This window comes from Cyanistes caeruleus, chromosome 6 (assembly GCF_971803275.1).
Source record: "Cyanistes caeruleus chromosome 6, bCyaCae1.hap1.1, whole genome shotgun sequence".
Lineage (NCBI taxonomy): Eukaryota > Metazoa > Chordata > Aves > Passeriformes > Paridae > Cyanistes > Cyanistes caeruleus.
The window spans coordinates 32,703,320-32,720,014 of record NC_141706.1 but is presented as its reverse complement, the minus strand read 5'-3'; the positions used below and the strand labels follow the sequence as shown (position 1 = coordinate 32,720,014).

At 36.6% G+C, this 16,695-nt stretch overlaps 1 protein-coding gene across 2 annotated transcripts in view; it reads right to left on the bottom strand.

The window, feature by feature from the left end:
- Window positions 1-16,695, bottom strand: part of STARD9 (StAR related lipid transfer domain containing 9) — a 99,055-nt gene that overhangs the window by 71,220 nt on the left and 11,140 nt on the right. For both annotated transcript variants that reach the window (XM_086891766.1, XM_086891765.1), the window contains exons 2-3: window positions 14,728-14,797; window positions 13,328-13,444 (exon numbers count right to left, since the gene is read on the bottom strand). In XM_086891766.1, the coding sequence (XP_086747892.1) occupies window positions 13,328-13,444; window positions 14,728-14,797 (187 nt within the window). The remainder of the gene's footprint in view (window positions 1-13,327; window positions 13,445-14,727; window positions 14,798-16,695) is intronic.

Here is a 16,695-nt window from a genome sequence, read left to right as displayed (position 1 = left end):
CATGATTTGCAACTGAATTGTCAGTTCTACCCCAATGTAAGTTTATTGTATTGAGCATAGGCTAAATCAATAATTTTTAAATACATGTCTCAACCCTCTTTTAATACAAGTGTCTTATTACAATAAACTTATTCAGAAAAAGACAGATTCACATAAAACCCCAGGATGTTCTCAAATATGCCAACCTATTCATCTATATTTCTACTTGCACTATTTTCTCTTTTAGGTAGGGAACTGTTGCATCATTGATTCAGCTAGAAATTCAATTACTAGAGAATATTGTTTGTTTCAAAAGACTATTGAATATAATAACCCCATGTTCAAACTAGCAGGTGATTTCCAAACAGCTGTGCTGTGTAAAATGACCATCCATCTCCCTGGGAATTCAAAGCAGACTTCGCTCTTTTCAGTGTAATGACTTCAGCAGAAGCACTGGGTGTTTCTTACATTCAAGATCTGTATACACTGCTCTCACAGCAAAAGAAGGCCACAGCATCTGCAAATTCTTTAAAAATGCTGCCTGCTTTGATCAAAGCTGCCCAAATAGGTCAAAATACCACAGTGGACTGTACGTTTTTAAGCATTTCACTTCCAGCACTTCTTTTTTTATTAGTCCCTCAATTGCTTTGGAAAAGTCAAAGCCTGACTTGAATAGGATTTTTAAAAGCACAGTTTTACAATTTTATTCTGTGTGTAGGATTGTTTCTTCTATTTCTGTTATCAAATAATTTCTCTCCCCAGGTCCTTTTCCTCATTTTTAGAAATTAATCTGTTAACCAGTCTGGCTGCAAGAAAGGCAGACTTTCTTGCAGAGTCTTTCCCAGCTGTATCAGCTCCAGGAAAGCATTACAATGTGCATGCTGCTGGTTATCTTGTGGACCACATATATTAAAAAAAATAAATAAAAAAAATCTTGATTTCTTGATACTCACTATGAAGCATAAAAGGTGCCAAACTGCATGCAACAAACTTCAGCACCCAAAATTAACTCTCCACCCCTAACTCACAACCCACAACTCCTCAGCCAGCTCCCACCAGCAGCAATTTAAACATGCCCAGCCCACATGGCACGGAGCAGATTATCGTGTTCAGATTATCAAGCACTCTCAGCCTCCTAGGCAGGGTGGCCACATGAAAACTGCCAGACAGAAATGGTCCTGGTCCCTGCCAGTTCCTGGGCTGTGCCTACAAATCTTCACAAATAGTACCAGCTATCCCAGGCCAAGCAGCACCAGGAAGCACTCCAACAGTTTAGCACTAGGGATGATCAAGCTCCAGTGCTCATGGAATACTCCCTGACCTCAAGCAGGAGCTGGACAAATACAGCTTCAGCTTGCTTATAAAGAAAAAAGAAATAAAATCAACTCTTAGCTGATAAAATGAGGGGCAAAAGATGACCTTCTAATCAAGACAAACTTCTAATCACTTTTGCTTTCCCTTTCAACTCAACATGCCAATGAAATGCAGTTGCAGAAAGCCTCTTGCATTCATAATAATCGGAATAGAAAAAGATTACATTCCATATATTGTAATAAGCAACAAAGTTATGCAAATGACATGCAGTAGGAAGTGAGACAATAACAGCATTGTGGTGTACTCAACAGAGCCAAATGCACACAAATGATGTAAAGGGGGACATGAATAGCTGAAAGCAAGTTTCTGCAACCCTCCAAAATCTTTATGCTTTCAGACAAAATGTATCTTCAAGACATTGACAGTTCTTTTGAGTTTCTGCTGAATTTAAGTTAAAAATATAAAAGCTACCTCAGCACAGGCTTTAAATTACCTTATTTTCCACACATAAAAAATCAAAACAGTTGCTAATTTTCTGCATAGAATTGAAAATTCAGTTTCAATTTCTTGGATTTAAAGCTATAAGACACATTAAAAATAACTAAGAGATATAGGAATGTTAGCTGTCAAAAAAAAACCCCAAACAAACAAACAAAAACAAAACCAGAAACACACACAGACACAAAAAAAACCTATTGAAAAAGAACAAGTAACAGCCTCAAGTTCTGGACTAGAACATTTCCTAATCATTACAGAAATTGGATTATTTTTGGCTTTAAAATGATAACTAGCTCCACCAAACCCTTTCACTTCATTGGAACTGGAATGTGCTAGAATACCAAGAAACCATCACTATTTCAATGATCAATTCCTATCAACTCTCTCCCTAGATCTTTAACATGATTCAATCTTTTCTCCTACTTCAAAACAGCTATGAGAAATGCTCTTCTATCTAATAAAAAAAAAGGAAAAGTCATAAAAAGACAAAAGCAGGTAGGTTTCAGACCTTGCTTAGGTAATGAAAAGGTCAGTAAATACAGAGAGTCATGCATTCTGAAGCAGAATTTGTGCTCTGTTAGGATACAGGTTAAAACATGCCTCAACTAGAAATATATTATTCACTCATGAACTACACTGGCCATTACTTTCAGTCGTTAAGAAACGATACAACTAAGAGCATCAAAATAAGAGAGGCTGGGGGGAAAAAATAGCCTTAGAGCACAAAGTAAAGCATCATGAGGACTTCTGCATGGCATGCATGATGTAGGGTAACCTGAGCTATCCACCATGAATCACCAACAGCATTGGCTCCGTGCAGGGAGGTCCTGGAGATGGTGGGACAGGCAGATACAGCTCCAAAGCCCCAGCATGTGCAGCACAATGCCAGCTGCTGAAGGAGCACTTTGTGGTTCTGCAGGTGGAACTCAGAGATGCACCTCTCTTGCCCCCAAAGGAGAGGTGACACCATGCAAGGGACACCACAGCTTTCGGGGACATAATGTAAGCAAAGTTTTGGATCATTCTTTCAAGGACTCAGGTCACTCATTGGTTGTGTGGCAAAGTGATTACTGTGGTCTTTACTGTCCTGGTCATAGACCAGTCCCAATAGGACTTGCTTCAAAATACTGAATCATTGCTCAGAGAGTTTTGACTTTTAAAATCCATCAGGAAATCTCTTTTTTTCACAGTGAGGATTACAACATGTAATACCCATGAAACTTTCAACATAGATGCTCCAGCAAAAAAAAAAAAAAGCTTATTTATTCCTAAAACTACATGCAGTTACTCAAATTCACTTTCTGCTATCATAAAAAGACACACTCAGCAAAACCCAGCCCAAGATAAGATATGTGCTCCCTTTGTTCTGTTCCTCTCCAAAGCAATTGTTTTTTTCATGGATGATGCATTCCTGAAGCCCAGCTTAAATGTGCTATGAGAGATCTTTTACTAAAATCAAGATGTGGACAAAACTTGAAGAACATTTATGGATTTGGAAAATTTGAGCTACCAAATCAAAAAGTGTAAAGCAGTCCTGCACCAGTAATTTAGGCTCTCCCATTTAGTCATATTTGAAATGAAACAAAATCCAGAGATGTAGATGTATATATATAACATAGGAAATAGACAAATATAAACTTCCCTGAAGGTACTTTACATTGAATAAACAATTCACTACCATTTTCTCTCTCCAGTTCTCCAGTGCTAACTAGAGAAGGCTTCCCTTACCCACCTTTATCTAGGAAATCCTAATAAATTAAAAATCTATAAATATAAAAAAACCCAGACCACTTTAATTAACACTGGTCTGGATTCTCACACTTTATTGGATTAATTTTTCAGACCTTGATGTTTTATTTGTAGGTCTGTCACTTGGGGTGGGATGAGGTGCATACTCTTTAGAGAGACTTGACTCTTTGTAAGGAAACCTGCCAACAATACCATAAAAGCACTAACCATCGATACAATCCATGTACACACTCTGAAGCACACATGTGTGTACAGGAAAGGGATGGCTGAAAATGGAAAACACTTGCAATAACAGTAGAGCAGAAACTGAGATCTGTTTTAATATTATTAGGTGTAATTTGAAAGCAACTGGTGTCCTTACAGGCACACACAAAAAGCTCCCCATCAATTCAGGAAAGTATTTGCTGCCATTCAGCATCTCAAGCATAAGACCTATCCAGCAAAGACTGATTCAAATGGTCCACTCCAAAACTTATTAATCAACTATTTCATGTGACAGCGATGTAATTTGATAAGACACCCCACAAAATACATCTGTGAATCTAAAACAGAGAATATCATCTCCCCTCCTTCAGATGAGACTGTCCTGATATTGTAACACTGAAATTATAAAGAGTGAGAACTTTTCCATACTGGTGTGCAATGTGAGGGTAAGGAAACCTAAACTGATACTCAGGATTTCAATTTTGATGTGCTGAGGCTACTTGCAAGCATTTCCAGAGTGAATTAATTTTATTCATCTCCACTCTGTCTTACACAATGTAAAGGAACTGCCATCAGAACCTGCTTTGTCAGAAAAGCCACAACTGAATGGAGACGTTAATTTTGCTTTTCAATGCAAGGTCTCAAGGGCAGGCTTTCTTGTTGATTAAAAACAAAGCTGAATAGGGAGTCAACATGCAGGTGCTCAGATACAGCCAAAATGATGATTCATTCAGTTAGTGTTGAAGGTCATACACACATATCTCCCTGAGGCATATCATCTTAGTTAACAGAAAAATATAAAAGTCAGCTACTATTGGAGATAAATAAAGTGAGCACAAATTCACAAAAAAGAGAAGGGTTGCTTTTTGCTATAATATAAAAGAACAACTCCTGATCATACCAAACACTTTAATGAACAGTGAAACTGGACACATGCATATTGTTTAGGTTTATCAGACTTCAGCTACTTATGTGTGCAAGTCCAGCCTCATGCCTCCAACATGTCAGGAACATGGCTCATTTTCAGAGATAAACAATCTGGCTGTGTGGAACTCGATCACAGCTGTTGCAATAAACATACCTCACTATTCAATGCTAGCACAGTCCTGCCCAACAAAATCTTTCAGAAGGAAGCTGCCTGCTAAAGGAAAATAAAACTGCACACCCAGAGAATAAAATCTCCAAACCTGGTTTCAATCTCCCAGCGAAAGCCTATAAACATCCTTCCATCCAGTGACTATGGAACTCACAGACATACATGATCTCGGAGACTTAGCTGAAGTTCAGACTAATTTTTCAGTAATTTCAGCTCCCAAAAGATAAGTCTAACTAAAGCTATTCACATAGCATTGATAAGATTGGAGAAAAAACACTCCAAGTTAAAGACTAATCTTGGATCCATCTGCAGCCTTGGAAGTACCATGAATACGACCTTTCCTTCTGTGAGCTGCCATGTTGTGAAAATTCTTACAGATTAACATGGGAACCTGTTTGCAAAACAGAAGGAGTATGGAATAGTCCTTATATTAGATTAAAAGAAGGAAAAAAAAAATGCCACCATTTTAAGAACATGGAGAAAAAACTGTGCTGTGATTACATAGAGGAATTTAAACTGTGAATGTCCATCTGCAAGTAAGGAAGATCAATATCTACATACAGCTTATCTATAGAAAAGATTTTTTTCTTAAAAACATCTCTATCTCACATCTTCACCAGGGTCAATTTAAACAGAAAAAAAATTATCCATCCAAATAAGCATATTTTGCAGGTGACTTCAGAATGTTTGCAGATCATTATACAAGTTCATGGTTTTACTTGTAAGACATGCAAGAATTACAAGGTTTGTAGAAGTAACTCAGACTGAGAATGTGCAGGTTCACTGCAAACATGCACAACACCTGACAACCCAAAGACTTTGATTCTTTTTTTTTTCTTTTAAGTTGCTGAAGGCATTTATAGGTCTTTTCAATATTATTTAGTGAGTTATACTGAGTGCCTGTTGTAAAGAATGTGCTCTGTATATCCGAGTATGCAATGGTCAGTGCCTAGCAGGGAAACAATCAGTGAGCACGAGCAGCCTGAACAGACAGAAAATGTCTCATTTCACTGTTTGTTAAACAGTTTACTGCTTTTTCTCAGCTTAATCCTTTCTTGTGCACTCCTGTTTACGCCTCATACTTGAAATGTGTCTACATTAGACCATAGTTGCCTATGAATGTATACAACTATTCCTATCAATTAATTCAATGTCTCAATAAATTGAAACTCAACATGATTCTTTTTGTCTTCCAACAAAGCACGCTTTGAAGTTTGCAGTTATTCACAATAGTTCCCAGAGAAGTTTTCAGCAAAGAAGTCTTGGTATAGTCAGAAAGAATGACCTTATTTGATCACAAACTGAACGCAGCAGCTGTGCTGCTGGCAGAAGATCTATAACATGCACTCATGGTGGCTTCCCTGCCTCCATCATAATCCACTATATACTGATCCAATTATTGCACAAAAAGCCTTTTTCTTATAGCACACTCCCCTTTTCACTTCTGTCTTACTTTGGATTGGAGAAAAAAATTTCTTGCAGAAGGAATGCTTACTGCTTTTCAAATATTTCGTGTGAAAATGCCATTTACACCCACAGCTGCTGCTGCCTTCTCTTTCTCCCTCCTTTTACAAGACAAGGAGGGGGAGAGGACAGAGAGAGAGAGAGAAAAAGCTAAAGAATTTTTCAAGATATTTAAAGTTCATTGTGTTATATTTTTTTTTATAATTAGGCTCATAGGACAGATAACAGATTTTGATTTTGTCCTGATAATTTACAAGACAATTTAAAACTTGAATCTTGCAAGGAATGCAGAGGCATGGAAATGTCACAAACTCAGCTTAGAGAGGAACAGTCTCAGGTGAAATTTGTCAACACATTACTTTGCACTTTAAAAAAAAAAAAGGAATAAAGTGACTTAGTTTGATGAAGAGTTGGAAAGTATGTTGCAATATTTTCCTTCCAAACAATACAATTGTGTAACTTTTCTAAGCTTTTGCAGTTAACATGTAAAACAAATAAACAAAACCCTTGGAAAAAAAAAATCAAAACCTAGTGCCATATTGGAAACCTTGCATCCTAAACATCTGCTTCTTTATTCGCTCTTCAGTTACACTCTGATAAGCAACTAAATAAAAGCCTGTCTACTCCTTCCCCCAGCTACTTTTCTTACATGGAAATAGTATAAAGTCCAATTATGCTGCAAAACCAGACATGATGGAAAGCACTTAGAAGAAGAAATGAAAAAAACTCTTTACAGGGCTTATATGTATTCTACCACATGAGCCATCAGTAATCCCCATTTCTGCCTCCAGAGCAAGGAATAATTTTTCCAATGAATATATTTATAAACAGAGAGAAATAATTGGATGACACACTTGAAGAGGAAGGAGCTCTTCCTAGCTACACATGTAGAGTGGACAGACAGGCAAAGAGAACCTGTGTTACTTGCTATAAAAAGCTTAGAAATAAACAACCTTTATATGAACATGCTTTTCAAAAAAACTTGCTTTTGAACAATCTTTCAGTAAAACCCTCAGTGGTTCAAAAGCACAGTGAAATGCACCAAAAAAAGGATCATTGTTATTCTTTCACTTACATTAATAAACCAGTGCTGAACAATAGGAAGGTACAGGGTGAGAAGGTCAAGAAATTAGAACCAGTTACTAAATTTTCAATAAGATTTGTTTTTATACTCTTACTGCTTTCTTTCTGTAAAAGCATCCCGATTTATTAAGATACTCTTCACATGTGACACATCACAGTGCAACCTCCACATACAGGGAAAAATATACAAGAGTCTTGCAATTTTATTTTTTCTTTGATAGATAGACACTTGTCTTCATAAAAGAACGTATTCCTTTAGGGAAAAATATGCAAGAGTATGTAATCACTCAGTTATTTAACCACTGTGCACTCTTACATTTCTTAGATTTACTTCAGTTATCTTTTTTGTTTATTTATAGCCTTTTTGGTCCAGGGCTTTTATGGATATATCTTTATTTCATTCATTTATCCATTAAGATTCACAGTATTAATGAAAATTATAATATTCAGAGAGCCACTGAAGGAATATTCACATCAGTATATGCCCAATATACTGTGTCAAACCAAAATCACACACTTACCGGGTCAAACAGCCCAGAAGTGTAAAATTCTTTGACCAATATGAATATAATTTATTTAATTCTTTAGGGATTTTCTGAGGAAGGAAAATCTGAAGTCTAAATTACTATTTCCCTTATAAACACTATCATCTCCATGAAACTATTGCACTAAGTACAAAAGACTAAGCTACAGAAAGCGTTCCAAGAAAACCCAGTCGGAGTTCTGGATCCCACTGGAATCAGTGCTGGTTGGGAAGCCAAACACTTCTCTGGATTTCATTTTACCCACCATTCAAAGCCTGTTAGTCATGGAACAGAGTGCTGTTATCTAAAGGAGCAGATTCCTGGGTCAGCCTGCCCACCACAGCACTGAACGTGCACAATACCCGGATGGGAAGTATGGCTGGAGGGAAGCTGAGGACTGAAGCTACAGAAGTATTTGATGCTTGCTTGTGTTCCTGTGTTTCTTACTCTTCTGCAAAATACCCTTATGATTTTGCTTAACTGTGCTTGCTGAAACATATTTTTTTTCCAAGCTGAAACATGTTTTTTCACCAGTAGGATTTAAATGAGCAGTTATGTAAGTTTAGCAACATTTTTAAACGCTCTCCTCAGTCTAGTGGAGCTAAAACAGATTTGGGGAAACATTCACTAAGAGCTATTTTAGGTTTTACAAGGGAAGCTCAAAAGATTGAAACACGCTTTTCTATGCCAGACAAAAGTTTGAGTAAGTTTAAATGTAGATGTTTGTTTCTGAGACAACTATAAATGTCCCACAGCACTTACATACTAACATATCACATTCAACCAGCAGAATCAGCAAACATGAGTCTACCTGTGAAAATGAAAGTTATAACCCTAAATATCACTAAAATAACATTATCACACAGGATTTTTACTGCAAAAGGAAAAGACATAATGAATCTCTAGGACAGGAGAGTCCCATAATTATATAATGACCAAAGAGTGATGCATTTCCAGCATTGTCTTTGGAAAACAATCCTGAACTACACACAGGTTCCTGAAGACATCTAGGGAGGAAAGGAATGGGAAGGAAACAATCACACAAAATGCCCCCTATAGTAAAGAAGATTTTTTGCCAAATCAAAATCACTTCCCAAAAAAACCTTAGTAGAAGAATACAGGGAGATACAATAAAATTACTTTATTGTTTGCAAGTGGTAAAGCCCAGGTGCAGACAATCAGCATTATCCCTCTGTGAGACTGAACTAATTCTGCATCAACTTGTGACAGAGGAAATCTACACTTTGACTCAAAAATGGCAGGAAAAGACACATCACCTCAAGTATTACACATTTTTGTGGTTTTTTTGTTGTTGTTTTTGCTTGTTTGTTTTGTTGGGGGTTGTTTGTTTTATTTTCTCTTTTGAATTTTTTATTTCTGGGGACAGAGGGCTGGTTTTTTGAAGAGTATCACTGCATCTTGACAGTGATGTTTTGGAAAACCATTCACTCTTTTACAGCCATGGAAAATGCATGTAACAAACTGCACAGTTAAGATCAGAAAACCATTTACCTTTTTCTCTTAAATACCTATAATATTTTAGAATTTCAATTTGTTTCTCACTTCATACTTTGCACATCAAATGTTCTGTCCCTGTCCTTAATCCATATTTATTTGTGACCTGTTCTTCCTCTGGTCCCACACAAGTTTTTGATCTTTCTTTCTATCTTTCTCTCTGGCCTGTAACCCTGGTGCCTGGTTCATCTCTCCCTATTTAGAAGGATTTGGCAGATCTGTTTCCTTTCCCTCTTCCTTTGGTGGCTGATAGGTCTGGTAGATTTAGCCAATAAGACTTCCCTTATGGTGTTTCTTGATTTCTCTACTCTGCTTATACACCAACAAATCCCGTTAGAAAAAAAATTGTCTTTAAAACAAGAGGTAGAATTGCTCATCTGTGAAAGAGGATGAAAACTTCAGCTCAGTATCAACACAAAGTATTCAATTTCTCAGTGAGAAAACAAAAGCAATAAATCCCAAACAAAAACCAAGGGTCTCCAAAGTGGCTACCTAAAAACCACAAGTCACATTGTAAAATTCAGCTTATTTGGAAAATGAATTAATGCTTGTATAGCTGACCTATTTCAAAAACCTTATATTTTGTGAATAATTTATGCAACTTCTAAAGGAAAGATAAGACTTAAAACCACTTACACTGGAAATCTAAATGAAAATTATAAATGACTGAATTATTGTTAGAAAAACTGTATACTTCATATAACTTCATATTTCACCACAGGAGAGAAATAAAGAAACCAGAACTCTGGCTCATATCTATTTCCTTAAATGTTTCAAATGAGAGAATAATCATAACTAAAAGCAGACTATCCATGGATTCCTGAAGCCATCTTCCAAAACCAGCCACTATCCAACAGGTTACATTGCAGCCTGTTTCCCAGACACCAGCAGTAATGGGTCCTTCTTCCAGTAGTCAAAATCAGCTTTGTTTTTAGTTTAGCAAACTTTCCTCTTTTCAGAGACAGAAGGTGGCTTACATTATTTCTGTAATTCCTGTCAAGGAAACTTGTATATATAGATATAGATATAATGACATAAGAATTACTTCTTAAATTCAGCCCTAAAAAATATGCATACAATAACAGTTCTTAAAAATAATCTATATTTTTGACTTTTTAAAAAATAGTATTAATTTTTGACTTTTTGGTCCAGCTTTTTGAAGAGAAAAGCACTTCTGGTTTCAGCGCTATTAAAAAAATGAAAGCAAAGGCATATAATCTTTCACATGAACATTATTAATTTTTACTACATTATTCCAGTTCCTCCTCAATTTACTGTATTTCAAGGTCTGCTTTTCCCAAATTAAAGTGAAAAAATACTTCTCCTACTTTTTTTTTTAAAAAAAAAAAATACTAATGTGAATGTATTAGGAAAAACATACAAGGTGGGCAACATGTAGTCCCTTTTTGGAAAATACAAATAAAATACAGGTGGCAGAGAAAGAACAGTCTTCATAAAAAACAGAACAATGAATCCAAACTCATTTTCCAAACATTTCAAAGCACACATGTGCAGCTTAAGCCTCTTACAAGTGCCTGTGAAGTATTTGATCAAAATATACAGGGAATAAAATGTATTGTGTGTACATGTCTCTGAAATGTAAGAGACAGGAACCTGAAGTGTACCGTGTTAACATCTGGAAGAAAGTGTAAGAAGTTTTCAAAGGAGCAGAGTTGTATCTTTAAAATGCTACTTAAGCACTGGGATTTGTGGCCCTCCCACTATTGTTACACTCTCAGAGAGTCCATAACTGAAGAAGCTGTTAGGACTTGACTTTTATACATCCATCTACAGGGAAAAAAAATAAAAATCGTTTAGTAAAAGGACAGCATTCTACAAAAATCAATCTCGGGACTGACACTTTTATCTACTTTTCTTCCTCAATCAATACACCAACCACATATGATAACAGTTGGCAGGACATCTTCAAGGGAAAAGTACTCCAAGGTCAGCTCATGAAAAAAAGCTTTTACAGGATGACAGTGGCACTGGACCTCCTTTGGCTGCTGATAACATCATTGCTGTCAGCTAAGCACTGAAACAACGATTCCAAACATGGCATTAGTACAATAAATTCGTTCATGCAGTATAAGAGGGCAGAAAAATGCCCAGAAGTATGGTAAAATTGCTGTATTCCAACAACCTCTTCTCAAGGATATTTGAAGTACATTTTACTGGTTCTACAGTCACAAAGACAGGCAAAAAGCCCAAAGAAATTCCCTCACGACTCCAGGCCTTTCAAAACACTGGTCTGTCTTTTGACTTTTCTTATCTCACATAAGACATCTGCCTAAGGCTCAGTAACCCAGCAGCTACACAGAGCACCCGTGGATGTCCTTTCAGTCAGCATCAGGAACACATAAAGGAACTACAGCCCATTTCTCAATTCTCTATGGCCCAGGAATTCATGTTTCACCCTCACTGTTTTTATCAGATAAAACTGTATTGCATGATAACACAAAGTTCTCTCCAGCATCTGAAATAGCTACTCAACCCCAGCAAGGACGCTGCAGTGTTTATATTGCATCTTACGTTCTTTTTCAGTTACACTTATATTTAATAACAACAAGAACAAAAATTTACATTTGTAGCCAATATTTGTAGTTTCCATTTGGCAGTTCTGATAATTTCTCTCACAGAGTAGAGCTAAAACTGACTTGGCAGGCTGAATTTATCAGCATTTCATCTGCTAAACCATTCCAGCTACAAAGCCAACTATATTGTCAACCATTTAAAGATGGGAGCTTCTACTTGTATTATGTGACAAACTCACAACAAACACAAAATCAAAACAAACAAGAAAATGGAAGTGGGGCTGGGGGGAGCCCAAACAGATCAACATTTAAAGATTTGTTTTTTTACTCCCTAAAACAGAAATTTATCTAGTGCCAAGTACTTCAAGTACTACAAGTAAGAAAATTTACTTTTTTAAACACAAAATACACTTCCCAAGTTCACCAAGCATCTTCCACACTACTGTAACCAGGAAGGAAATAAAGCAAAGTCAAGAATTTCACCTACAGTTATGGTAACCACCAAATGTGACAGCTTTTCAAACACTGACTCACAAAAGTAGTGTGTGCTCATCACTACCAGAAATACAAATTTTACAGGACTAACTCAGTCTTAAATAAGAATTTCTGTGAAAAACACCACAATTATAGAGGTCAAAATTTCAGGAACAGTTGTACTGACAACAGACAGAAATGAAATTTGTATAATTCTGAAGACAAAACAGCAGCAAAACCTGATTTTAATGGCAAAATATCTATGCTTATATAATGAAATATTTTGATAGCTTTGCTATGCATTGTATTAATTTGTAGATTTAATAATTCCTTGTTTATTAACAGAGTCGTTATAACATCGTATTTTAATGCCAAATCCTTCAATCTTTTTTAATCAACCAGAGCTTGGATCTGAAGACAGGGGGAGTCTCCATTAGTTACATGAGATTTCTGATGCTTTATTAAGGAAAAGATCTCTGAAAAATACAGTATAAATAAAATTTTCTACCATTAAAGATGTGATTACTTCACTGTTGATCCTCTCAGAAGAATCACCTCAACACTCTTTCTTTCTTTCAGAGCTTTCTCCCTTCTAGATCCTCATACCTGATCCTGAAAAAAGTTCTCGTTTCTAAGCTAGAGCTCTCAAGTCATCACCATTAATGATCACTACCAAATTTAACATAACGAAGGGAAGTGTGCCTTGGTTGACAAACTACTACACCTGCTTCAGAAAAAAGGACTGAGTACTGTGGTATTGCAAACAAAATAAGAAAAAGATTGGGGCAGAATAGAAAAGGAGATCTCATGCATTCTACATCTCAATATCTTCCTGGAGATGCGGTTATGAAGGACAAAATGGGATGGGAAGGTGAACATGCAGCATCACTCACCATTTCCTGAGATGCATACTTTGGATCTTCAGGATCGACTGACCAGTAGCAGTAGTCAAAGCTGAAGGCCACAGTTTTTTCTCTTGTGTCCCAGCTGCTATCAAGCCTACTGTCAACCTGACAATAACAGGAAAAAGAAAAATCAAGTCATTCTGAAGCTGACACACAAAAAAAAGCATTTTCCAAGTTAATGGGAAGTTTATCTAGGATCCATCTTGTGGAAAGGGAAAAGAGTTAAACCTCTTTATTCAATTTTCTTCTTGCTGTTAGAGTGAGATGGAGACATCCATGACAAACCTGCTAGAGTATTTTTACTGAAGGGCTCATTTACTTCAGCCAAGGTTCTCCAAGACACATAAAATAGACACAATTCAGCTAATCTTCATAAATTCTATGTATTGGCTGGAAAGCTTTATAAACCTTTTGATATTTCTCTGAAATTCTTCTGCTTCACAGAGAACCACATCACAGAAATGAGGCCCCAATTGATAAGAAGAAAAGAATTTTCTCACTGCATAATTGAATATGCAGGTCTTTTCCCCAGTTTCCCTTTGCTTTGTTGTGTTAGCAAGCTAATGCTTCTGTCAGTGGGACTGCACAGTGCAAACTCAACCTTTATGGGCTACTAACAATGACAGTGAAGCCTTTCTAGCACAAGGATCAACAATCACTGAAATTAAAGGAATTGTATAAGTATTTCCATATAATCTTGCCCCAGTGATCTGTAATAAAACAGATAAGCTTATGAACACTCAGAGGAGGAGAGTAATGAGTCAAAACATGCTACAAAACACCATATACATGTAATTTTGATCTGATTGGTAACTTTGTTATAACCTCAACATTCACACTAACTTAAGCAGAAAAAAAGCATGCAGGCTCCAGAGCTCTCAAAGAAGATTATGGCTATACTCAGTTTATTCTCATAGCTCTTGGTCTTTTACCAAGGCCTGAAGTTTAGCTTTACACAATTTGCTCTATTTCCTGCAAATCAATTGCACTCTGAGAGGAAATACAAAAGGACAAAAGATACAGGGGGGAAAAAAATGATCCAGATGTTAGTAACAGCAAGATATGCAAAAATCCTAAACAATTTACCAACAGCTTTGAATAATGGCATGCACCAGGGATTGCAGAAGCTTTGATAACCATAACATACAGCCAAGGCAACTACCTGTTATGTCCCTTCTCAATTCCTACCCCTCGCCCAAGACACACAAACTAACCCCAAACCAAAATAACCCCTCCCCACACTTCTGCTGCAATAGTTCTAGGGCTGTGCCAATTTAAACTTCTCCCTTAATATTTCTATTAGAATGATCCAACAGCCAAGCAAACAGAGAAAATTATCAGGATGTCAGGATTCTTATATGGGAAAGAGGAGAGAACAAAAAGCATACCTTTATATTTCTTACTTTCGCCACTTTGTCATCAACTTCTACAATCACTCTTCCTCCTTCTGCTCTTTCTCTGGAAACAGAACACATTTTAAAAAGCCATTTAAAATATAAAAAACCAGAAAGGTGCGTGTCAAACTACTGAACTTCAGAAATTTATGTTTACTTCAGCAAACCACAAATTGGAGCTATAAATCAGATACTTCAGATACACACAGATAAGACTCTGTGACACGAAACAGCTTTTGCAGATCTGCATTCAGGTATCTCAATAGCAAGGGGCTAAAAAAACCCCAAGACTGTGGTGATTAAAGAGCTCTGAAGTGTTTTTCCTGAATACATTGTTAGGATTTCATTTCTATTTAAGAGTTGTTGCTTTAAATTACTTTCACAGGGAAGTAGAGTGGAGCACTGGTAGACTGGCTGTGCTTTGTGGGGTAGGGATCCATGTCACAGAATTGTGAGTCACAAGAGTCCTCAGGTTGCACTGTCTGATTTTTCCCACTTAATAAAAAAAAAAAAAAGAAGCACCGAACAAACAATAAAACAAAAAAACCTGCCATGAAATGTAAAATGGACAGGATTTCCTCAAGTGCAAAGGACCATGCACTCATACATACTGTCTAAATCTGTCATTGGAAGCAGCTGTGACTGGGTAATACAGACCACTTCCATATCCAAAATAATTCATGTTAGAAAGGAATGAAAAAAGGAAATGGACAAAGAAAAAACAAAACAAAACAAAACAAAACCCAAACAAAAAAACAACATTAAAAAAAAAACCCAAGAAACAAACAAACAAAATCCTCAAATCAAATTCATCTTATTTTTAGGCTGACAGCAGGATAGCTACCTGAAGATAAGGATGCTCTTTATCCTTCTCAATAATTTTAATGAATTTTTTATTACATAGTAGGATAGCATAGAGGAAGAAGATGTTAGTGTCCTGTTTATCCAACTTTGGTACTAAGAAGCTAAGAACAAGACAAAGATGCTTTATGTTTCCTCTGTATTTTGCTTTATGGTCTGATACTGACAAATCTTGAAAGATTCAACTTTCTGATAAAGTTTTGATGAAGGCTATTAGCTTTGTAAAGCTGTAAGAAATTGGTTTAGAAATAAAAACAATTTTGTCCTTAGTGCAGTTTTGTCAAATTTTATTAATATTAAGGTGAAGACACACTGTCATTTGTGGTTAGGTGCATATTTTTTTTTATATATATATATATATATATATATATATATATATATATCTCCTGATAATCAGCTGGATTAGTATCGTGAGGTCAGTTAAAAACTAGGCCAGAGAGAACAAGAATTAGAAAATTCAAACCCAGCTGACAACTGCTCAATCCTGGCCCTAGACCTGCAACAGATTCCTTTATATGTGTGCAGAAGAATTTAATCCCCCACCAATAACAATCTGTCTCCATTGAGGACCCTAACTTCCAGGTGGCCCAAAGTACATCATCCATTTGGGTCTCTCCACTAGTCATTTTTTACCCCATGTCTTCTATTCCAAAACAAGATTCAAAACAATGCCTTAGGACACTTAAGGCTTGAAGACAATCGCTGTAGCATTTGAACTTTCCAGGCATAAAAGGTTTTAGCACATTTCTGAGCATAACTGTTCCCATTTTGCAGACAGCAGTAATGCTTTACCTTAAAGTCTCTTGCTGCACATTACTGATTTTTGAGGTACCCTCCTTGAGACAGGCTGAACTTGGTATTTCCTGTAGTATAAACTTACATGTGATTCTTCACAGAAAATACAAGGACAGCTCCCAGAGATTTTAGTTAAGCCACGAGCTGTTCAGCACATCAGCCATCTGAGCCTCAAGTCAGATCCCAAGAGAAAGGGAAGCACATTATGGAGAGCTGGGTACCAAATGTCCCATTATGTACAGCTGAGTACAGAACAGAGGTCCCATAAGGCTCCCTAAAGAACAAATGAACAAGGAACAGTGCCTG